Source organism: Mirounga leonina, unplaced genomic scaffold, assembly GCF_011800145.1.
Source record: "Mirounga leonina isolate KUSES-001 unplaced genomic scaffold, KU_Mleo_1.0 Mir_173, whole genome shotgun sequence".
NCBI classification, from domain to species: Eukaryota; Metazoa; Chordata; class Mammalia; order Carnivora; family Phocidae; genus Mirounga; species Mirounga leonina.
In genome coordinates, this window is record NW_023270447.1 from 85,323,887 (window position 1) to 85,348,067 (window position 24,181).

General features: G+C 48.9%; 1 protein-coding gene across 3 annotated transcripts in view; it reads right to left on the minus strand.

Moving 5' to 3' along the window:
• Positions 1 to 16,483, minus strand: part of MFN2 (mitofusin 2) — a 28,676-nt gene extending 12,193 nt beyond the window's left edge. For 2 of the 3 annotated variants that reach the window (XM_035019777.1, XM_035019779.1), the window contains exons 1-8: positions 16,194 to 16,483; positions 14,852 to 14,993; positions 10,216 to 10,394; positions 6,420 to 6,555; positions 2,203 to 2,365; positions 1,410 to 1,534; positions 605 to 713; positions 393 to 500 (exon numbers count right to left, since the gene is read on the minus strand). In XM_035019777.1, the coding sequence (XP_034875668.1) occupies positions 393 to 500; positions 605 to 713; positions 1,410 to 1,534; positions 2,203 to 2,365; positions 6,420 to 6,555; positions 10,216 to 10,390 (816 nt within the window). In that variant the 5' untranslated portion in view covers positions 10,391 to 10,394; positions 14,852 to 14,993; positions 16,194 to 16,483. Of the gene's footprint in view, positions 1 to 392; positions 501 to 604; positions 714 to 1,409; positions 1,535 to 2,202; positions 2,366 to 6,419; positions 6,556 to 10,215; positions 10,395 to 14,371; positions 14,457 to 14,851; positions 14,994 to 16,193 lie in introns of all 3 variants that reach the window. The other variant, XM_035019778.1, reaches the window with a different exon arrangement.
• Between the last annotated feature and the right edge of the window lie 7,698 nt (positions 16,484 to 24,181).

Below are 24,181 nucleotides of genomic sequence, written 5' to 3' on the forward strand. Positions count from 1 at the left end.
AAAGAATTATGAATTGTCAGTGAGGATCAATTCTTCTCCGATCCTCCTTTAAGCTTCTTTCCTGGATGGCTTCCAAAAGCTGAACCTGTTCTAGAATGATTAATTCTTTATGAACTGAAGCGAGCACTAGCCTCAAACAAGGATGCGGCTGATGCGGTGGGGATGCTGTTCCGACCTGGACAGCAGCCTTCTGAAGAGTAGAGGGAGCGGGGCGGGGGCGTGGCGGACGGGGGAAGTGAAGAGAGTGCTCTCAGAGCCCTCGGAGGAACACTAGGGAAACCTCCAGTGATGAATTCTGTCACAGGCCTGATGTGGCCTGGGCGCCCACGAAGAGCCCCTGGGTAGACACACAGGGTGGCACTCCCCAAACTGATGAATAAAGAGCCACCAACCTCTTCCATGTACTCAGGCTCCGAAGCAGACGCGTCCCAGCGGTTGTTCAGGATGAAGATGTTCGGGCGGGACAGGCGCTCACTGACCTTGTGGAAGAACTGCTTCTCCTGATGGGGCAAAGACCTCAGTATAGGAGGGGCGGTGTCGGCCAAGCCCCCCTTCCCACCCAGCTGGGTTCTAGGGGTACAGGAAGAGGTGGAAGAGGGGCTACCGTCTGCATCAGCGTAGACTCCGAGTTGGCCACCAGCACAAACACATCGGCGTCCAGGCAGAACTTGTCGATCCAGCTGTCCAGCTCCGTGGTGACATCGATGCCAGGGCTAGAGGTGACATAGGCAAACTATCATCAGGCACCCAGATTGGGGGCTCTGTTCTTCCTGCTTTACACAGACCCGAGGCAGCCAGGCAAGGGAGGAAGAAGTTACAGATCTGAGAGAAAGTGGGCCTGGCCTTTATCAGAGGGATGTTTACTTTTCACTTCATACGCTTCTTAATTGTCTGAAAATGTGTGTCTGTTCCATCCCTGTGTCACTTTCATAAAAACGACGATTTGTAATTTCACTTTGGGGATAACGATTAAGGTAAAATTTTACGTGCATGTGAGTCCCATAAGCACCAAAGTACCGTACATACTTCCCAAGATAGTTATAACCTGTCCCCAAAGTGTTCCTTCAAGAACATTAAATACCACACAGACCCCACCACTGCCAGCCTCCACCCCTAACACATGCACCAACATTGGGTCGAGGCTGAGACCCTCCTTCACTTTTGGGCGTCCCCCCCATCCCTCTTTACAGACCATCACTGGGACCTCTCCAGGGCACTGACGCCAACGGATACAGTAACCAGCCCCTGGGAAATCCAGGAGACAGGAGGATTTGGCTGAACCAGTTTGAAAGGCGGTCTACTTAAGGAGAGCAACGACAGGCCCCGGGGGAAACTGGCCTGGATGACGCCAAACCAGAAACCTGGAGACTGCCCAGTTTGGACCTCCGAAGGAGGCCCTTTCCTCTCACCTGTCCATCAGCACGAGGTCATCCTTCAGAAGCGGACACTTAGAGTTGGGCCACATCACACTCACCAGGCTGCCAGCATGCAGCTGCTCGTCCTGGTGAAGGGCATGGGCCAGCTGGTTCACAGTCTGACAGGGGAGGAGGGAAAGAAAGAGAGGTCAGGGCTGAGGAAGAGTCACCCGGCAGGAGGCTGCGGCGGCCCAACGCTGCAGTCTGCCCTGCGACCCCGTCTTCTTTCTTTTCACACGAAAAGCCAAGAGCACGGAGTTGCAGTAAGAAACCACTGTTCTTCACTCCCCTTTTAAGCTTCTTTCTGGGAGGTTGTCCTAAAGCTGCGGTTATTCTGCACCGATGAGTTCTTTATGACCCAAAGCAGCATCTAGCCCCAAAGAGGACGCAAACGGTTCTCAGAAAAATAAACATGGACTAGCCGCTAGCTGTTGATTCAGAATCCCGGAGCCAGTGCGGGAATCGCTCTCAAGCAGCCCTCAGGAAATGAGGCACAGGCTTGCTTCATGGCAGAGAGAGGCCGGCTGGCCCGCCTGGCATTCCACAAGGACCTGGAGCCTCCGGACTCTCGACCCTCCCCGAAGATCTGGCATCTCCTTGATGGCTCAGCTCCAACAGGGCTTCCCATCCACCCGCGCGGGGGCACTGCCCTCTCCCTTAAGGTGCTGTCAGTCTGCTCGCAAGGGACGTCCCGGTTGGTCTAAGCTCTAAGGCCGCCAGCACGCCCAGGGCCGAAAGCCGAGCCCGCAGGCTCCAGCTGGAGTGGTCCCTGCCACAGCCCCCTCACCTTGACGCTGCGCTTCTCCTCCGAGCCCTCTGTCAGGAGGAAGGCCTCGTGACCGTCTGTGCCCTCGACCCGCAGGAAGCAGTTGGTGGTGTGGCCGATCCCGGAGGGCAGAACCTTGTCCCAGAGCATGGCATTGATCACGGTGCTCTTGCCGTTGCTCGTCCTGTGAGGGGATACCGGCCATCAGGGAAGCTCCCCATACCTGCATTTCAGGCTCCCACTGTGAGGCTGCCGGCCCGGAAGCCCCAAGTCTCCTTCTCTGTGGGGGCGCAGGTACCCAGACAGGCAGAGCAGGCGCTCGGTGTTTATGAGAACAGATGGACAAATGCCTCTGGCCTGTGCCCGTGATGTGCTCCCAGCTCATCACAGCAAGCCTACCCACGAGCAGACACTTAACCGGCCCTTGAGTACGCCCACCGCTGACCAGCATAGCATCACCACGGAGACCACCTGTCTACCTCCGAGGGATAACGCCCTCTGCTTCTAGTGGAAACCAGGGGCTCCCCACCAGGGCGGTCTTCCTTAGTCTAAGTGACCTCAGCTGAATGACACCCATGTCCCTGGCTTTCCACAAAAAGGCCCATTTGCAGCTCTTCTCCCATCGTGCTCCTCCTCACACGCGAAGCCCCACCCTTCAGTCTCCCTGAGAACTGTCACCACCGGGGAGATGACTAGAGTGTTCTTGCCCAGCACACCCCTTTCCTACATTCCGGTAAGGTGAGGGTCACATCTCTGAGATGAGGATGAAGAAATGCCAGCCCCTAGGAGTGGAGGGTCACACCTGAGGTTGGGGCCACCTTATCTTCTTAACTAGCATGGTGACCTGTAATAAGTGCATGTGACTGATTTACTAACCCTCCCTGTGTATCTATAAACCTTACATTCCTTTCTAGAAAGAGAATAAAAGCCCTGACACGTCACAGAACAGGAATTCGACCTCTGGCCAACGCTTGAACACTGAAAGCTATAAACAGGCACAACCATATCTACTCAGAATCAGGAAATGTTAGAGGCCCCTACACCTTCTCACTGATGAACGACCCTCAGCCCTTCAAAATCCTCTTGGCTAGGGGCACCTGGGTGGCTCAGTTAGGCGAGGACTCTAGGTTTCGGCTCAGGACATGAGATCAAGCCCCGGGTCAGGCTCTGCACTGGACGTGGAGCCTGCTTAAGATATTCTCTCTCTCTGCCCCTCCCCCTGCCCTCTCTCCCGCACGGGTCATTAGGGGCAGGACTCGAGGCAGAGCACCTAATCCTCAGATGACCGCTGGGTGTATAGCCCCCAACCTGTCCAGGTGCCTTTTCCCTATATCAGATTTTAACCTTTTTAAAGGTACTGTGATAAAATAAGAAATGTATTTGACTTGTTTTTTTATCTCCAGTTCCTAGAACTGAGCTCCTAAAATCCTTGGAATTTCCTAAGTGATGGGAGTGTCTTTTGTCATTCACAGGAGCCCCTTTTGAGCACGTCTGTCTATGCTGATGAGGGGATCCAGGGTGGGGTCCCTAGACAGTCTCAAAATGGGCTGGTCACCAGAAAGACCAAATGATGAGAGGACTGGAACTTTCAGCCCCACCCACCTACTTCAGGGAAAAGAGGCTGTGGATTCAACTCCATAAAAAATCTTGAACAAGGAGGTTTGATGAGCGTCAGGGTTGATGAAGGCATCCACACACCTGGAGGGTGGTACTTCTGGACCTCACCCTGTGTACCTCTTCATCGGGTGGTTCTTCTGTATCTTTTATACCAAACCAGTAAACGTTAAGTCAATGTGTCCCCCACTTTGTGAGCCGCTCTAGCAAATTAATCAAACTTGAGGCGGAGTCATGGGAAAGTCCGTTCTACCGCCAGTGGGGCAGAAACCCAGGTTTCCCAACATCATCTGAAATGAGGCCAGTCTTGTGGGACCGGGCCCTTAACCTACAGGATGTGATGCTCCCTCCAGGCAGACAGTGTCAGAGCTCGGTTCTACCTAAAGGATACCCAGGGTCTGCTGAGAACTGCAGAACTGCTCCAGAGTGCGGGGAAACACTCCAGACCTCTAGTATGTACTAGACCTCCAAGTGTAACAAGGAGATCTGATGGCTAAAACCATAGGACTCTTGGAAGAAAACAGAGGAAAAGCCTCAGGACATTGGATTTGGCAAATTCTTGGACGTGACCCCAAAAGTACAGGCACAGAAGTATAAATAAATGGGACTACATCAAAATGAAACACTCCTATCAAAGGACACAGTCAACAGAGTAAAAAGGCAACCCATGGAATGGGAGGAAATATTTACAAATGACACACCTGGTAAGAGGTTAATATCTGGAATATATACAGAACTCCTACAACTCAACAAAAAAACCCACAAACAACCCAATCTAAAATGGGCAAAGGACTTGAACAGACATTTCTCCAAAGAAGATATACAAATGGCCAATAAGCACAAGAAAAGATGCTCAGCATCACTTAATTAGAGGGAAATGCAAACCAAGCCCCAACGAGATCCCACCTTACACCCATCAGGACGCCTATTATCAAAGAAAGAGAAAACAAGTGTTAAGAGGATATGGAGAGGGCGCCCGGGTGGCTCAGATGGTTAAGCGTCTGCCTTCGGCTCAGGTCATGATCTCAGGGTCCTGGGACTGAGCCCGGCATCGGGTTCCCTGCTCAGTGCAGAGCCTGCTTCTCCCTCTCCCTCTGCCACTCCCTCTGCTTGTGCTCTTCTATCTCTCTGTCAAATAAATAAATAAAATCTTTAAAAAAAAAGAGGATATGGAGAAGGAGCGCCTGGGTGGCTCAGTCGTTAAGCGTCTGCCTTCGTCTCAGGTCATGATCCCAGGGTCCTGGGATCGAGCCCCGCATCGGGCTCCCTGCTCGGCCGGGAGCCTGCTTCTCCCTCTCCCACTCTCCCACTCTCCCTGCTTGTGTTCCCTCTCTCGCTGTGTCTCTCTCTGTCAAAAAATAAATAAAAGCTTTAAAAAAAAAAAGAGGATATGGAGAAACTACAACCGTTGTGCACTCCTGGGAGGGATGTAAAATGGTTCAGTCGCTAGAGACAACATGGTGGCTCCTCAAAAAGTTACAAATAGGGGTGCCTGGGTGGCTCAGTCATTAAGCGTCTGCCTTCGGCTCAGGTCATGATCTCAGGATCCTGGGATCGAGCCCTACATCGGGCTCCCTGCTCGGCGGGAAGCCTGCTTCTCCCTCTCCCCCTCCCCCTGCTTGTGTTCCCTCTCTCACTGTGTCTCTCTCTGTCAAATAAATAAATAAAATCTTTAAAAAAAAAAAAAGTTACAAATAGAATTACCATATGATCTAGGAAATCTACTGTGCATATACCTAGAGGAACCGGAAGTAAGGTCTCAAACAGATATTTGTACACCCATGTTCATGTAGCATGATTCGCAACAGCCAAAAAGTAAAAGCAACCCAAGTGTTCATTACGGATGAATGGATAACCAAGACACAGTCTATATGCACAATGGAGTATCATTCAGCCTTAAAAAGGAAGGACATCCTGGGCGCCTGGGTGGCTCAGTTGGTTAAGCGACTGCCTTCGGCTCAGGTCATGATCCCGGAGTCCCTGGATCGAGTCCCGCATCGGGCTCCCTGCTCGGCAGGGAGTCTGCTTCTCCCTCTGACCCTCCCCCCTCTCATGTGCTCTCTCTCATTCTCTCTCTCACAAATAAATAAATAAAATCTTAAAAAAAAAAAAAAGGAAGGACATCCTGAGGCATGCCCCAACAGAGATGAACCCTGAAGACATGATGCTAAGCGGAAGAAGTCAGTCATAAAAGGACAAATACCGTATGACTCCACTTACTTGAGGTCCCTAGAAGAGTCAAACTCACAGAGACAGAAAGCAGAATGGTGACTGCCAGAGGCCAAGAAGGAGTTGGGGGATTGGGGAAAACAGGGAGTTAGTGTTTATGGGGACAGAGTTCAGTTTTGCAAAACAAAGAAGTTCTAGAGATGGATGCTGGCGATGGTCACACAACAATGTGAACGTACTAAACGCTACAGGACTGTACACTTAACAGTGATTATGACCATGAACTTTCCCCTGTTATGTGTATTTTACCACAGTTAAGAACTGAAAAAGGAGGAGAGCCATGCGCTCTGAAGCATGCCGGCTGCTTCCCACCTAGGGTGCTCAGATGGGAAGACCACATGAGTGCCCCCCTCCCTCCTGGCCAGAAAGAAGGTGTGAGGGCTTCACAGACTCACCGGCCAAAGAAAGCCACTTTCATGTGCCGCCGGGCCAGCACCTCGCTGATGCCCCTCACTTTGGACAGGTAGCCTTTGACGTCCAGAACCTGTTCTTCTGTTGTAACCGGGTCCAGTTCTGCGTTCCTGTGAGTGTCTGGAGGTGGAGATTGAAAGCAAGTCACCGCATGGTCAAGGCAGGTCCACAGTCACAAGTCTGTGGGGGACAGAGTCCACCGCCGTGGTTTTGTGTCATCGCCTGCCAGAGGCTGGATCCCACTGTGGCCCTGCAGCCTAGCAGTTCAGAACAAGGCTTGGAAGCAAGGCTGCCTGGGTTCCAGTGCAAGGGAAGTGCTGCTTCTCCCTTCTTCCCAGCTTTGTGACCTCAGGCAAATGAACCTTCCAGAGTGTCAGTCCCCTGACTCTTAAAACAAAGAGAACAGCAGTGCCTACCTCCTACGACTGTTGCAAGGATTAAATGAACAAAATACAGGGGCGCCTGGGTGGCTCCATCAGTTAAGCGTCTGCCTTCGGCTTGGGTCGTGATCCCACGGTCCTGGGATTGAGCCCAGCATCGGGCTCCTTGCTCAGCAGGGAGCTTGCTCAGGCCTCTCTCCCTCTGCCACTTCCCTGCTCATTCTTGCACTCTCTTTCTAATAAAAAAGAACAAACTACAGAAACCAAACACTCGAATGTCACTGCCATCACCTCTATGTGTTTCACTTAACAAACACAGTTTTCACTACCTACCAGGCACTGTTCTGATCGCCTTCCATACACGGTCTCGCTCAGTCCTTGTCATTTCCCTGCCACACACTTAGTAAATGGCAGAACCAGGACTGGGACCCCACGGACCTTCACAAGGCCCTTCCTGATCCGCCCCGCTACTGCTCCGGCCGAGCCTCTTGCCAGCCCCACCTCACAAGGCACCTCACCACGTCCCCACCCTTGCCTCGCTGCCTCCTCATTTCTCTGGGCTTTGCTCTGTGCACCCCAGCCCCTCCGTGCACGGATACACTGCCTTGGGGGACTCTGGCTCCCTCCCACTTAGCCTTGAGCCTAGCATGGACTGCACAGCCCCCAGAAGCCTTCCCCGACTCCCCCCCAACTGGAGTTGGGTCACTTGTTTGTGCTCACAAAGCACCCTTACTTCTCCAACCTTAGCACTCACCTCACCATGGTGTAACTGTCTAGCTCACCCGCATCATCTCCCATGTGAGAGCCAAACTGTCTGGTCCCAGCACTCGGCAGGCGCACAGTGTTTGCTAAGCCAGCAGGTACTGGGATCACCTCACTGCTTTTTTCCCAGTGGCCTTGACAGGCAGACAGACAACAAATGATGGGAGCAACGGAGCAACATCCTGCCCCATCCCATCTAGTACTTGCGCCAGGAAGGCCAGCCCGAGTACACGGGTGACTGGCCCCTCGACACAGGCTGGCTACAACGGACTGAATGTTTATGCCCTCGCCGTGTGACGGTCATGACTCATTTGCAGCCCTCATGACTGGGCTAAGCGTCGATATCAGAGACCCAGCCAGCTAGCTAACTCCTTCTGCCATGCGGCTACCAGGGATGTTCCAGAGAAAAGACAGTAGTCCAGGAAGCTCGCCCTCGCTGGACACTGAATCCACTGGTGCCCTGATTTTGGACTTTCCAGCCTCCAGAACTGCGACAAATCAGTTTCTGTTGTTTATAAGCTACCTAGTGTGTGATATTTGTCATGGCAGCCCAGGCAGACTGGGATACTTGTGAACCACTGGGCTGACAACATGATGCCATGAAGGGAAGTGACCAAACCAACACGGCCTCCCAGGTCCACTGGTCACCCCAGCCTCAGACCCATCATCATTCCTCCCTCATAAGGGCACATGGGTGTTGCCTCTGGAACGTACCTGGAAGCTGGGCTCTCAGGCGTGTGGCCACATTTAAGAGAAAACAGCCAGGGACGCCTGGGTGGCTCAGTCGGTTAAGCGTCTGCCTTCGGCTCAGGTCATGATCCCGGGGTCCTGGGATCGAGCCCCGCATCGGGCTCCCTGCTGAGCAGGGAGCCTGCTTCTCCCTCTCCCTCTGCCCCTTCCCCCGTCTTATGTTCTATCTCAAATAGATCAATAAAATATTTTATAGAAGTAAATAAGTAAATAAAAGATAAAAGAAACAGCCAGTGGACTGACGAGTCTTTAGAGTCCAGTCCCAAGGCGGTCAGCACACCCTCCCCTATGGCCAGGGCGGCCCCAAACACGTCTCAGGAGCACTCCAGCTCTTTCCCCTCCAGCCCACCAACAGGAGAGGCCTCAAAACACCCATTCCTAATGCCAGCACATAAACACCGTCACTAAGCACGTGTCCATCCACAGCACCACCACGGTTAGCCTGGGCTCTGGGAGGAGTGGCCGGTCAGTGCCAGGCACACCTGAGCTACTGCCAAATAAATGGGTAATGAACTGGACTAATTTCAACTGCCAAGCTTGTAACTTTAGAATTCAGATTTTTAAATGAACAAATACGCAGGGAATGCCTTCTGCATCAAGCACCGTGCTAGGGGTAGGCATAGTGAGTCCGTTCTCAGCCTCTGTTTGCTCAGCCTGCCCTGATGAAACACCACACACTGGGCAGCTCACACAAACAGAAATGTACTGCTCCCAGTTCTGCAGCTGCAAGTCTCAGACCAGGGTGCCAGCCTAGTGGGGTGGCGCTCGGCTCCCAGGTCACAGACTTTTCACTGTATCCTCATGTGGCAAAAGGGGGCTAGGGCGTTCTGTGGGGTCTCTTTTATAAGGGCACCAATCTCATTCATGAGCGCTCCCCCCTCACGACCTAATCACCTCCCGAAGGCCCCACCTCCCAACCCCATCACACTGAGTCTTAGGATTCCAACATGTGATTTTTGGGGGGACACACACACATTCAGACCGCAGTACTGGAAACAGTCCCTTTTTATAAAGGGAGCCTTAAGAAGCAGCCTGTCAGTAAACCAACCAACCAGAAGCCAAGCCTCTCTAGTGGAAAGCAGAAGGTGAAGTATGTCCCTGGGGCATTTCCACTGAACATTGAAGAGTTTTGCAGACCAGAATTTAAAAAGCCCTGGTCTCGCTTGAGCACCTCTTTCACAAACAAGGAAACCAAGGGCAGGGAAGACTCAGCTCCTTGGTGTTTGCTGACAATCCCAGACACAGGAGCCAATGTGTGCCTTCTAGAGGGGGAGTCTGAGAAAGCCAGAGGCTGGGGTTGGCCATTGACTGAGTGGGGCCCTGGGAACCCTTCCACCTCTGCTGATCGAGCAGGGACGAGAGGCTGGGCTCAAATTAGTCACTAGTGAAAAGGTGCCAGTGACGCAAGTTTCCTATCCATAACCCACTGACTATAAATATCAGAGAAAGAACACCCTGGTCAGGGACAACCAAAACCCACACAGGGCCTGGTATAAATGGCAACCAGAACCAGGCCAAAGAAAGCACCTGGGCTCAGGAGTCAAAGACACCTAGTAAAGCCCTGCTGTTGTCACTGAAAGGTATTGAGCAATTCGCAAAACCTCAATCTGCTTGTCTTCTACACACGGGTAGGATTCACTGACCCCTCATGATTCAACGACACAGAATACACAGAATTCCTAAATGATAGGTCCCTTGTTTTCCTGGCCCCATCTCCCTGGAGCCCAATTCCACATGATTCCAAGCGCAGAACACTGCTGAAGGTGACAATCTCTCTGGGCATGAGCTCCCCAAAAGCCAGGCTTTACGTTCCCACCCTCAAATCCTCCCACCTAAATGTGGAAGCTGATAGAGGAGTAGGCCCAGCTGAGCAGGCTGCCCGTCTTACCTTCAAGGAAGGTAGCACTCTCCTGGATGTAGGCCCCCAGTTGCTCAAAAATGCCATTGATCTTCTTCTTGGCAGTGACAAAGTGCTTGAGCGGGGAAGCATTCACCTCAGCCATGTGTCTCTTGTCCTTCTTGACTGTGATGATGGAGTTGCACCGAGAGAAAAGCAGGGACATCGCGCTGCAAGAGAAGACAAGGTGAGTAACCTAGGAACGCCCAGCTCAGACATTCTGCTAAGGCCATGGCAGGGCACACTGGGTGGTCTGGGGCTAGCTCTGGGGGCCATCAAGAACACAGGCCCTCCAGGACTAGATCAGGGATGGCAACATAAGAGCCAGTGTCCTCAAGAGGATGAAGGGACCGCTGAGGACATGTGAGCAGTTTCCCTGTGACATGGTGTGGGCACTCAGCTGGAGCCAGGATCCTGAGCTGAAGCCTTGGGCTGGCTGATCCTCACCTACTGACCAGTGGCAGGCTCTGCCCGCCCCACCTCAGACAGTCAGGCAGGAATCATGAAGGGACACACGAGAAGCCATCCTCTCAGCCTTAGGCAGAAAAGTGTGACAGAAATCTCACTTCTTTCCTACACATCACCCACCTGAGAAAAAGCACTGAATTCAAAGCAGTGAAAGCAAAGTGATGCTCAAGGTCCATGACCCCTACCAGGCCTCCCTGGCCACCCTGCTGTCCAGGTCACAATGCCCTAACTCTTAACAGATTTTTTTTGTTTTTATTTTTGGTGGTGGTCGGGAGTGGAAAGGGATGATGTTCAAATGACAGGTTTACTTCTGTTTACTTAGAAACATTTAATGATCTCTTTCATCATAAATGTGTGCACTATAGAAAGTGCGGAAACCGGGGGCGCCTGGGTGGCTCAGATGGTTAACCATCTGCCTTCGGCTCAGGTCATGATCCCAGGGTCCTGGGATCGAGCCCCACGTCGGGCTCCTGGCTCAGCGAGGAGCCTGCTTCTCCCTCTCCCTCTGCCTCTCTCCCTGCTCATGCTTTCTCTCTCTCTCTCTCTCTCTGTATCTCTGTGTCTCAAATGAATAAAATCTTAAAAAAAAAAAAAAAATGCAGAAACCGAAGGAAAAATCCATAACCCCACCATTCTGTGATAAGCACTATGAACACCTGTTTCGCAGCAGTCTATTTTTGGGTAGGTAGCTCTCTCGCTCTCGATCATACACACATTTTTATAGCCTATATTTGTTCAAGTAGCAATAATATGTTAGGGGCTGTGAAGCTTAACTCCAAAGTCCTCGAGATCGTTGGTCAAAGCCCAAAGAGGCAGACAGACTAGAGAAGGTGGATGTGGCTGGGAATCTCTGGTCACACTGCTCCTGAGTTCCCACCATGAACGGAGCTACATACCCAGCAGAGCCCTCGGAGCCTCGATGTCAAAGGACAAAGGCCCCTCCAAGGATAAGGAAGAGTGTGCACGGCTGAGTGTGCCTGGTTCTACGGCTCCAACACCCAGCAAATTCTTGTGGGCCACCCCCTCCCCCATCGCAGCACCATCAGCTCTCTGCCCGAGATGGCACCCAGCACTCACTGCCTCTAGGAAATGAGGAGGCTCATGGTTGAACACACATGAGAAACTTCCCAAGGGTGCCAAAAGGGTACTGAACAAGTCCCTGAGAAGCAGAAAGACCATCTAGAGAACGTGCACAACAACTGAAAACTGGCCCTTAAGATCTAATCATCCCAAAGAGTGGTCAGACAGACAAACACACAGGGAAGTATCGAACCACACGTTTCACCTAAACCTACAAATTACTCTGTTACCTATTTCTAGGGAGACAGGAGAGACAAGTAACTGTATGTCCATTTCTACCTCCCTCCTCAGTAAACCGCCACAACTGTGAGATTTTCTTAGCGCAGAGGTTGAGCGTCAGGACCTTCTGAGGCAAAAGAACTCTGAGAAGGCAAACTGGGAAGGAAACACCACTGGCTCCTCCAGAGCATTAGAGTGCGCCGAAATCAGGCTTGGCATGGCCCAGCAGGTAAGACTCTCAGAGAAACGCGATGAGTGCAAAAAGAGGAAAGCATCGAAAGGAGAAGAGAAGGGGTCCAGGATGGGGCATGATACAGCCGTAGATGAGATTCTGGAATCAGGCAGAGCTGGGTTCAAATCGTACCCTTTCTGGGCCACATAAACTTGGGCAGGTTACTTTACCCCACAGCTTTGAATTCTTCATGTGTATGACAAGTGTGATGCCACACAGACTGAGAAGACCCAAGAGGACACGGTACAAACTTAAAAGGTAGCTTCATGTGTTATACAGCAATGACAAAATAAACTCCACCAACAAGATTGCACGCAAAGCCCCACCCTTCAGTCCCCCTGATAACTGTCACCACCGGGGAGATGACTAGAGCGTTCTTGCCCAGCACACCCCTTTCCTACATTCCGGTGAGGTGAACACCCAGCCTTCGGGGAAGGGCGGAGACAACTCCACCAACACACCCAGGGCTCTCCCACCACTGCCATGTGGAATCCAGTGAACAGGTCTATTCGGGGCTGAGGATCAGCGGTGCCCAGCCCCAGAAGTGACTTGCTTGCAGGAGAAAGTTCCCTGAGATCAGGGGGCGTCTAGAAGCATGTGCTTTTGAGTTCTGGTTCATTGTATGCAAGCCCAAAGGATATGAAACCAAAAGTGTTAGTGTTCAGTAAGTGTAAGATTCAAAGGCAGGCTTGTTACTCAAAGCTTAGTGGTTCAAGGTTGTAAGATCTGCTCAGAGTTGAGCCAGTCCAGGAGCTGACCTGCTCTTACCGGGATTCCCCGGCCTGCAGCAGCATGCCCCAACCCTTTCTCAGGGATCCTACCTCCAACCCATCCAAACCGTCTGATTTCTCTGGCTCGGTGAACTACCAAGCTGAGGTTCTGTGTTTGTGTTGCGGCTTCACCCATTTGGCACATTCCTATTGTCCTTCTAGACCCAACTCTAGTGTCACCCCTCCCCCCGTGAAGCCTTCCTTGGCATCTCCAAGGAGGACATGCAACCTTACCAGACTTTTGGTTTTTTAATCACACTGTCTCTTCATCTAGTCAATGAGCTTGCAGAAAGACAGTCTGGTAAGAGTCGTGACCTATTTCCATTTTCTACTTTTCTCCTCCATGACTTAAGAAACATGGATGAGTTAGTGAAGGCCCCTTAATGGGAGTGTCTTCTTACCCTTCCATCCCTGGAATACCCAAATCTATTTTTTTCTTAAAAAGCAGCTTCTGGCAAATCATCTGTTTCTTAGTGTTTGGAGCTCAGGGAACCAGGACAGTTGAACAAACCTTTCATATTGCAGGATTTGATCCTTCAAAGAGCAAGCTGGACATACATATGTGCACCAATGGACCAAAGTTGCAGAATACACACACACAAGCCAAGACAGGGCCCCCCACTATCTTGGGGCTTTGCCTACTGGCTTCCTACCCTCACCGGGTGGTAGGAATCAGCTGGGTTCCTGTGCCTCCTCTGGGAAACCCTGATAATCCCTACTTCACTGCAGGGCTCCCCACAAGCATGTGGGGCCAGTCCCCCCAGGCACAGCTGGGTTACAGTAGTTCTAATCTCAGCTGGACATTATGTGGCATGCTTCAAGCTGTTGTGACAGCCACAAAGTGCTCTTCAAGTCAGGCTTTCAGATAGTTTATGGAAGCGTTTCCCAAAGTGCGGTCCACAAAAATGTAGTACACCCAATGCTCCAGGTAAAAAGGGTTCCAGAGTAGAAAAAATTTATAAAACACTATATACCATGCTCTGCCTCCATCAGAGCACATAACCAAAGCAAAGACTTTGGAAAGTTACTAGCTTAACTGTATTTAATGCAGCATTTCACAAATGTATCTAAAGAAACTCTTCTTCCATGTAACAGTTTTTAAAATCCTGAGGAACATACTTTGGGGAAAGCCTCATTCATCCTGGTACTCTCCCTCTCTCCCACCCCAAGAAAGTACTAGGGGCACAGTATTAACAGGTATTAACCTAAGACCAGAACCAAACCCAATTCTAAACTGAAAAAAAAAAGCTTGGCCTCAACCTAGGCTATTTGTTGAGGAGTATGAGGCGTCTTCCATGTGGGAACAGCAGTAGCAAAATTCACTGCATGGTGTGTTTGGATCCCAAGCACAGTCCCTGAATCCACACCACCTCCTTACCCAGTTTTATGCACAGCAACTCCTAGCAGGGAAAATAAAATAGGTCCACGGATCGTCTGCTGGCACAACTGGAACAGAGGAGAAGCTGAGAAATTGAAACAAAAGAGTATACAGGATAAAGGGAGCAGAGGAGACTCTCAGAAGAGCTGTGATAAGGAGCCAGTCTCTGCTGAGCAGAGAGGGGTAGGGAGGAGCCAGCATAGCAAAGAACAAGGGAGACAGAGACTAATTCTTCAGGGAGCCCAAAGATTCCAGCCACTTTCTGAACGGTCAACCTTTAAACAGGCTCTCTCCACCACCAGTGAAATCCTCCATGGAAGTAGAAAGGACATACAGGTTTTTTTTCAACACAGATTGGAAAACTCCAGCTCTGTGCAATGACGACCCCATCCAAGACATGTGCCACTGGATGGCCAGCAGAGTACACCCCTTTTCATTCAACCCAGATCCAGGGTGCCAGCTGTCACAGCCACCACTTACTTTTTGGATGGTGAGAGACCTTCACAGGTTGGGCATCATGGGCATGGCTGGAGTCAAAAAGACGAAAAGAATCTGAGTTCTCCTCTGTCCTGTTCCTCAGATTGAGGTTGGCTACTGACTGTGTTGACGCCACCAATTCCAACTTTTTGGAAAGGAAAAGGAACATGTCAACAAGCAGCAAATTAAAAAAAAAAAAGGGTGCACAAAACACGTTTAATGGGTTTAAAGCCAAACAAACTCATCCCTGAGGGAAGCTTAGTCATTGCCCGCACTAGGCGATGGTATATGAGGGAAGTGCCCTGGAGAAAAACACCGGTGGGGACAATCCTGGGTATGCACAAACATGTGGTCAGCCACGTGCTGGTGAGGCGCAGGAGCTTGCTAAAGGCACGTCCAGAGAGGTGAGAGGAGAGGAGGTAACAGAACAGGACAAAGACTGGGCTTGAGGACTGTGGAACTCAGGACTAGAGATGAGAGGGTAGGCGTGAGGAAGAGAAGTAGAACTTACTGAAAGGCTATGTGTGCTAGATGCTGCAAAATATCTCACTTAATTTTCAGTTCTATGGAGCAAACAGAAGCTTGGAACACTTAAAAGATTTACGGACTGCTAGTTAAGTGGCCAAGCTAGAAACTGAGATACCACCTCCCTTTGACTCCAAAGCCCACTTGTTTTTAACTTCGCGGAGCTGCCTTACTCCACCCTTGCCGGTGGAAAGAGTGATAATCAGAGGCCTTTCTGGGAGGAGAAAAGAAAAAGAAATGAACAGGGCAATGAAGGATCACAAACAGAGGATGGGCAGTTTTGGCTTCATGTATCCAAACAGCTAATTATCCGGCACCTTCTGTGTGCCTCCTGCGTGTTGCTAGGCGCTGAAGTTAGGGATCGGTAAAACAGTACCTGCCCTCAAGGGGCTCACCTTCAGGTGAGAAGTCAAACAAGAAACAGGTGACACGGGAGTGCAGTTAAGTGCCCAAAGTGGGAGAAGGCTGGGGGCTATAGTGGTGAACTTGGGCACTTACATGCTGAGTAAATGCTGGCATATACAGAAGACTGGATACGAAATAGAGAAAGGCCTGGGGCGGAAAGTGGCAGCGAAGGATGGGAAGGCGGGGGAGACGAGAAACCTCAGGGAACCCCACCCCCAGTCCCGACACCCGCGTCCCGCCCCCTGCTCGCAGGGCCGCGGAGGGCCCCGCAGCGAGGCCGGGGCGTGGGACCCCCGCCTGCCCGGATCCAGAGCCCCCGGGGTTCCAGCGTCCCACCGGTCCCCGCCGGGCTACTCAGGATTCGCAGGGCTGGGCCGGGCCGGTCCCCACCCCTCTGGCGCACTCGCCCTCTCACCTTCACCTTCCCGGCCTCGCGGCGGCCATCATACCGCCAACGTCACCAGACGGCGCCACCCCGCGAGGGGCGGGAGGAGGAGGGAGGACGCTCACGTCACCAGCCGCCGCACGTTCACCGCCCTGGCCCTGGTCAGTCGCTGGACTCCGAGCTCAGGCGGTTAGACCTATCACTCCTTACGGGCGTGGGTCTGCCGGCTCAGCGCCCGGAGAGGCGTCTCAAGCGGGCTCGTTCACCGCCTGGGCGTCCCAAGCCCGTGACTCAAGCCTCGGGCCTCCCGCTGCATCATGGGGGCTGTAGTTCCGCCGGGCGCCCGTCAGGGCGGGGTGGGCGGGGCCTCGGGCTGTCGAGCAGACCAAGAAAACAAGGGCGCGGATTAGAGGTTCCCGCTTTCTCGTTTATTGCCCCAGAGCCTGACCCCAAGGCCCCTGCCAGCTCTGTGATCCCAGCCTGCGCTTTGTAATTTTAGAGAAGAGCTCTTAAGAGGAAGACAGGAAGCAAACTTGGGCCTGCTGCCCTTCAGTTGACTTTGAGGCAGCAAGAACAGCAACCGTCATTGAACAGGCAGGGTACCTAACGTCATTTTATTTAACCTTCACCACAGTCCCTGGAGGCGCAGAGGACAGATTACCCCAGCTCACATATGGCAGATCACTGGGCCTCATTATGTGCCAGGCACTAGGACACAGCAGTAAAGAGGTCGCCTGGTGGCCTCAGCACGAGGAGGGAAGGCTTGAAGCCTGTGCCTGCCCGTAAGACAGCTACCAGCCACGGATGGCAATGGAGCCCCTGAAAGGTGACCAGTGCCAATTGAGATGTGATGCAGACTTAGTACCAAAAAGGGGGGGGGGGGGCACCTGGCTGGCTCAGTTGGAAGAGCATGCAACCCTTGATCTCGGGGGTCATGAGTTTGAGCCCCACATTGGGTATAAAGATCACTAAAATAAAATAAGTAAGCTTAAAAAATGTAAACAATTTCATTAATATTTATATACTGATTATATGTTAAAGTGGAAATATTTTGGATACATTGAGTTAAAATCTATTACTAAAATTAAGTTCACCTGTTTCTTTTTACTGTTTAAAATGTGGCTACTGGGTGCCTGGGTGGCTCAGTTGGTTAAGCGACTGCCTTCGGCTCAGGTCGTGATCCTGGAGTCCCGGGATCGAGTCCTGCATCGGGCTCCCTGCTCGGCGGGGAGTCTGCTTCTCCCTCTGACCTTCCCGCCTCTCATGTGCTCTCTCTCTCAAATAAATGAATAAATAAAATCTTTAAAAAAAAAATAAAATAAAAAAATAAAATAAAATAAAATGTGGCTACTAAAACATCTAAAACTGCATAAAAGTGGCTCACTGTGATACTGTGGTTTATAGTAAATATGTATTTGGTTTTCATCCACCGTTCCTGTGAAATGAGTGTCTCTTGTTATGCATAACGAGCCCCTTTCAACCACACCTGAGTTTATGTGAATGGGGTAACTTTTGGAAACCCCTTAAGTATTAGGGTTGTTTGCCCCAGGAAACCAACAAAGTGATTAGAGGGTTGGAACTTTCAACCTCACTACCTGCAAGCAGAGAGAGTTAGGGGTCCCCAGAAAAAGATAGACATAATTTTCTTGACATAAGAAAAGTCATTTTAGGGGCACCTAGTTGGCTCAGTTGGTAAGCACGTGACTCTTGATCTCTGGGTTGTAAGTTCGGGCCCCACGTTGGGTGTAGAGATCACTTAAAAAAAAATCTTTAAAAATAAGTTTAAAATTTTTAAAAAATAGGCATTTCTTTTGGAGTTATCAACATCGAATATAATACCAATGATCAGCTTTTATTCTACCTGAGTTTACTAAATTCATGTACCTGTTGCAATTTGTCAGCAAAAAAAAGACTTAAAATGATGGTTGATTTTGTCTGTCTCATGAAGTTTCCATGTGTAATTGTTGGGAAGAAGTAGGTTGAATAGATAAAAAGATTTGTAGGTAAACTTTTTTTTTTTTTTTAAGATTTTATTAAGTAATCTCTACACCCAATGCAGGGCTCGAACTCACAACCCTGAGATCAAGAGTCGCACACTGCACCAACTGAGCCAGCCAAGTGCCCCTGTAAGTAAACTTTTAAAGAGCTTCCAAAATCTTTGGTAAATTAAAACTTTGAAGTTTTGCTAGCTTAAATAAGAAATTAGGTTCAATTCATTGGATATCTAAGTCTTTTCCAAATAAGATTCTGGTATAACAGCTCAAAACTGCTGACCACTTAGTTTCCGCTAGAAATTAAGGTTTTTAAGCTTTAAGGATACAATTAAGACTACTGGAAATAGTGAGGGAAACAACTATGCAAAGAAAGATACATGTTTTTGGTAAGAAAAGAATGAGGAATGGGAATACATTTTTTAAGGGAAAAGAAAATAATTTTGTCCTAAAATGAGACTGGTTGTTTATTCTTTTTTCAACACTTTTTTAAAAACTTCTATTTATTAAGTAATCTCTACCCCCAACATGGGGCTCGAATTCTTCACCCTGAGATCAAGAGTTACATCCTTCACCAGCTGAGCCAGCCAGGCAGCCCCTTGGTTTACTCTTTTTTTTTTTTTTTTAAGATTTATTTATTTGTGAGAGAGAGAAAGAACACAAGCAGGGAGAGGGACAAGTGGGGGTGGACAGAGAGTCCCAAGCAGACTCCACACTCTGTGTGGAGCCCAATGTGGGACTCAATCTCAGGACCCTGGGATCAAGACCTGAGCTGAAACTAAGAGTCATCAGGTGCTTAACCAACTGCGTGCACCCAGGTGCCCCTTGGTTTACTTTTGATTAGAAATTGTAAACAAAGTTTTTTTTCTTTATCTGCCCAGAAACAAAACAGAACAGTTTCTATGTTTTGTCTTTTTTTTTTTTTTTTAAAGATTTTTATTTATTTGACAGAGAGATACATAGTGAGAGGGGAACACAAGCAGGGGAGTGGGAGAGGGAGAAGCAGGCTTCCCGCTGAGCAGGGAGCCCGATGTGGGGCTCGATCCCAGGACCCTGGGATCAGGACCTGAGCCGAAAGCAGACACTTAACGACTGAGCCACCCAGGCGCCCCTCTATGTTTTGTCTTTACTGGGTCTTTGATTACTTTAGAAAACTGAATCTTCTCAATATTAAAAGAGCTAAGTTTTCTCAAAAAGTTAAAAATAGAACTACCCTACAACCCAGCAATTGTACTACTGGTTATTTACCCAAAGGATACAAAAAATACTGATTCAAAGGGATACATGCACCCCAATGTTTATAGCAGCATTATCAACAATAGCCAAATTATGGAAAGAGCCCAGATGTCCATCGACTAACAAATGGATAAAGAAGATGTGGTGCATATATACGATGGAATATTACTCAGCCATCAAAAAAATGAAATCTTGCCTTTTGCGATGATGTGGATGGAGTTTGAGTGTATGCTAAGCAAAATAAATCAGTCAGAGAAAGATAAATACCATATGATCTCACTCATGTGGAATTTAAGAAAGAAAACAGATGAACATATGAGGGGGGAAAAGAGAGGGAAACAAACTATAAGACACTCTTAACTATAAGAGACAAACTGAGGGTTGCTGGAGGGGAGGCAGGTGAGGGATGGGGTAACTGGGTGATGGGTATTAAGGAGGGCACTTGTGATGAGCACTGGGTGTTATATCTAAGTAATGAATCACTAAATTCTACACCCGAAACCAATTTTACCATATATGTTAACTAACTAGAATTTAAATAAAAATAAATAAATAAAAGAACTAAGTTTTGCTCACAACTATGTAACCCGTAAAATCTCTTATTGCCATCTTGGTTAAATAGATAATTAAGAGGTAAGTTTTGTAGTGATCTGTAATCCTATTTTGCATGTACTTTAAAAACTTTAGAGGTTGTTTTTCGTTTGTTTTTTTAACAAGCATCCCCCAAATTCAAATTCTAAATGAAGTCTTTTTGACTAAAACGGCTTGTTTTTTCGGTTTGTTCAATTCCATGGGAAGCATTGTCAAATAAGTGATTATAAGCCTCCTCAGGTTACATTGTATGGGTAAATGCTATAGTTGTTCTAGAAATTATATGAAATTCCTGAAGTTTTAAAATGACCTGGCATAGGGGCGCCTGGGTGGCCCAGTCGTTGAGCGTCTGCCTTCGGCTCGGGTCATGATCTCAGCGTCCTGGAATCGAGCCCCTCATCGGGCTCCCTGCTCGGCGGGAAGCCTGCTTCTCCCTCTCCTGCTTCTCCCTCTCCCATTCCCCCTGCTTGTGTTCCCTCTCTCTCTGTCTCTGTCAAATAAATAAAACTTTAAAAAATAAAATAAAATAAAATGTCCTGGCATAATGTCATCACTTGTAATTCTAGTTATTGAAATGTGTGTGTCACAGAAATAACCAAATTTCCTTGTCAGGTTCATTAAGATGTACTGCCATCAGATCTCTAACCATGGCCATTTTTTTTTTTTTTTTAAGATTTTATTTATTTGAGAGAGAGAGAGAGTGCACAAGAGGGGGTGGGGTCAGAGGGAGAAGCAGACTCCCCACTGTTCAGGGAGCCTGATGCGGGACTCGATCCTGGGACTCCAGGATCATGACCTGAGCTGAAGGCAATCACTTAACCAAATGAGCCACCCAGGTGCCCCACCATGGCCATTTTTGAGTCTTTTGTCACTTAGTTATGGTTCTGATGCTCTCATAAATGTATTTCATTTTCAAGGAGATTCATGGAAGGGACTTTTGATGAATACAGGTTTCTGATACCATTCAGATCATAAAACTAAATGGAGTAAGAATTTTCGGAACTAATGGAAAAACTGCATTCAAACAGGAATAATGTGGGACTAAAAGAATTGAGGAAAATGATTATAGTTTTTATGACTCTTGTTTGAAACATTGCTGGTTCTCTAATGTTTGTCTCTTCCAGATTTAAGGAAACATTTTTCTCTTAGCATACCTATGACTTACAGAAGCTTGGTATAATATTCCTTTGCGAACAAACTGAAACATTTATCTTTCCCCCCCTACCCGATCCCTCTATTTGGAAACTCATTGAGTATTCTTACTCTGATGGCAACTATAGTTACTTGCGTAAGTGCAGTAAGAATCTGTTCTACTTGGGTTTTTTTGTTTGTTTGTTTGTTTTAAAGATTTTATTTATTTATTTGAGAGAGAGAATGAGAGACAGCACGAGAGGGAAGAGGGTCAGAGGGAGAAGCAGACTCCCCGCCGAGCAGGGAGCCCGATGCGGGACTCGATCCCGGGACTCCAGGATCATGACCTGAGCCGAAGGCAGTTGCTTAACCAACTGAGCCACCCAGGCGCCCGAATCTGTTCTACTTGTAAAAGGACACCATTGGAAACATGGTTATATTACCAAGGCTTTGAATGAAAGGTCATATTTGAGAGAGACATGCATAGACTCAGATATGACCAGACAGCCTTTTTTTTTTTTTTTAAGATTTTGTTGGGGCGCCTGGTTGGCTCAGTCAATTAAGCATCTGCCTTTGGCTCAGGTCATGATCCCAGAGTCCTGGATGGAGCCCTGTGTCGGACTCCCTGCTCAGCAGGGAGCCTGCTTCTCCCTCTCCCTCTGCCCCTTCCCTCGCCTGTGCTCGATCTCTACCTCAAATAAATAAATAAATTCTTTATTACTTATTTGAGGTAGAGAGAGAGCATGAGCTGGGGGAGGGACTGGGGGGGGTGGGCAGGGAGAAGCCAACTCCCCTGCTGAGCAGGGAGCACAACGAGGGGCTCTATCCCAGGACCCTGGGATCATGACCTGAGCTAAGGCAGACACTTAACCGACTGAGCCAACCGGGCGTCCCAAGATTTTTTTTTTTTTCTTAAGTAATCTCTATGCTCAACATGGAGTTCAAACTCACAACCCAGAGATCAAGAGTCACATGCTCTACTATCTGAGCCAACCAGTCACCCTTAACCAGATACCTTTAAGGAACTAAGGTTGACTTTATGGAACCAATGAAGCCCCTTGGAAAAATCAGCCTGGTACCTTGCTTACAGGATTCCCAGAAACCTTATCGGGTGAGATAGGAAGGTTACTTCCTGGCAGGGTCAGGAACCTCAGGATATTTGGGGGACCTTGAAAAGAGAGGAAGTAACCCCAATCTGCAGGTATTGCAGATGAATCTGGTGCAAGTGTTTGGTTGACTTCCTAGCCTCGAGAGGCTGTTAAAGCTCAATCTGAAATTCCTTATGAAAAGCTCCAGCAAAGCAGATTTAAAAGAACTTATTTGGCACTATTCTTGTTACATTAAATAATTAAGCCAAGTTTGTTAAAACTGGACTTGTCTTGGGGTGTCTGGCTGGCTCAGTTGGAAAAGCATGTGACTCTCGTTCTCAGGATTGTAAATTCAAGCCCCATGTTGGGTGTAGAGATTACTTAAAAATAAAATCTTTAAAAAAAAAACTGGACTTGTTTTACAAACAAATTAGTCTTAATTTGGCTATCTTTGGTGAAAATTAGGGTGATTTTACAAAGAAAATATTTCAGTTAGACATATTTATGGATGTTTCTAGATTCTAGTTCTGATTGTCTTTGAGTGCTTGCTGTTTCGCCTGGGAAGCTGGGCTGAATCCTGAACTCTCCCGATCTCGAATATCTGGCTATAATTCAACAAACTAAGGTTTTCAATGTTCTCCCATTCTTTGACTTGGACCAAACCTGCTCTTTTCCCAGAAGCCCCGAAAACTGAGGCTAGACGCCTGCAGGTAAACTTCAGAGAAATTTCCACAATGGCCCATGTTTACACAGTCTTTGTGCCTGTTGCTGTATGGGTCATTCAAAAAATCACTAGAGACCTCATGGGAGAGGCTATATAGAATTGTATGTACTGTGTTAAAAATGAGCAGAATAAACTCTGGCTCTCCCTCTAGCCAAGGCTATGCAAAAAGAGAAACTGCCTGGGGAGGATTGGCCAATGGGTTCTACAGTTATACCCATCGACCCTGGCCCCTGGGGGATTTTTTTATTTTTTTAGTTTTAGAGATAGATAGAGAGCACCAGTGGGGGGAGGGGCAGAAGGAGAGAGAAAATCCCAAACCAACTCTGAGCTGAGCTCGGAGCCTGACGCTGTGCTCCATCCCAGGCCCCTGAGATGATGATCCAAGCAGAAATCAAGAGTTGGATGAGTTGGATACTTAAAGAACTGAGCCACCCTTAACCCCCTGGGGGATTTAAATACCTTCTGGTTTTCGTGGATACTTTTGCGGGATGGATGGAGGCTTTTCCTTGTGGAACTAAAGGGGCAGATGAGGTAATGAAGAAGTTGCCTGGGGACATGATTCCTAGCTCCGGTCTTGCCGGAGCTTGTTTTAAAGTAATCATGGGTGTGGCCCATGCTCTAGGGATAAAAATGGAAGCTACCTGCTTGCCTGGAGGCCCCAATCATCTAGAGGTTTTAAGAAAAAGACCCCTTTGGGACACCTGGGTGACTTAGTCGGTGAAGTGGCTGCCTTCAGTTCAGGTCCTGATCCCAGGATCCTGGGATCAAGTCCCCCATTGGGTTCCTTGCTCAGCAGGGAGCCTGCTTCTCCCTCTGCCTGCTGGTCCCCCGCTTGTGCTCTCTCTGACAAAAAAGAAAAGAAAAAGGCCCCTTTGGGGAATGTTCTGGGGGATTGAGAGCCTAGACATCCCCAGGAAGGTTGAAAAATAACAACAGAACTTTACATGTACACGTGGAAGATCTTTTCCAGGCATCTTGCAACCTTAACTCACCTTGATGCTGAAACTGAGTAAGCAATAAAGCGTATAATTCACCTTGGGACTGTTTTGTCTGCCCTGAACAAATTATGCAAATATGATCCTCCCTTTATCAAACGGAATAAACTGTATTCCTATGAACCAAGTGACTGGGTTTGCTGGAAGTCAGGGTCAGCTCAGGATCAGTTCAGCCCTATCTCGACAGGACCCGACTTGGGGCTATTAACCACTCACTCTTCTAGGAAGCTACAAGATACAGCTCCTGGGATTCATCGCTAAC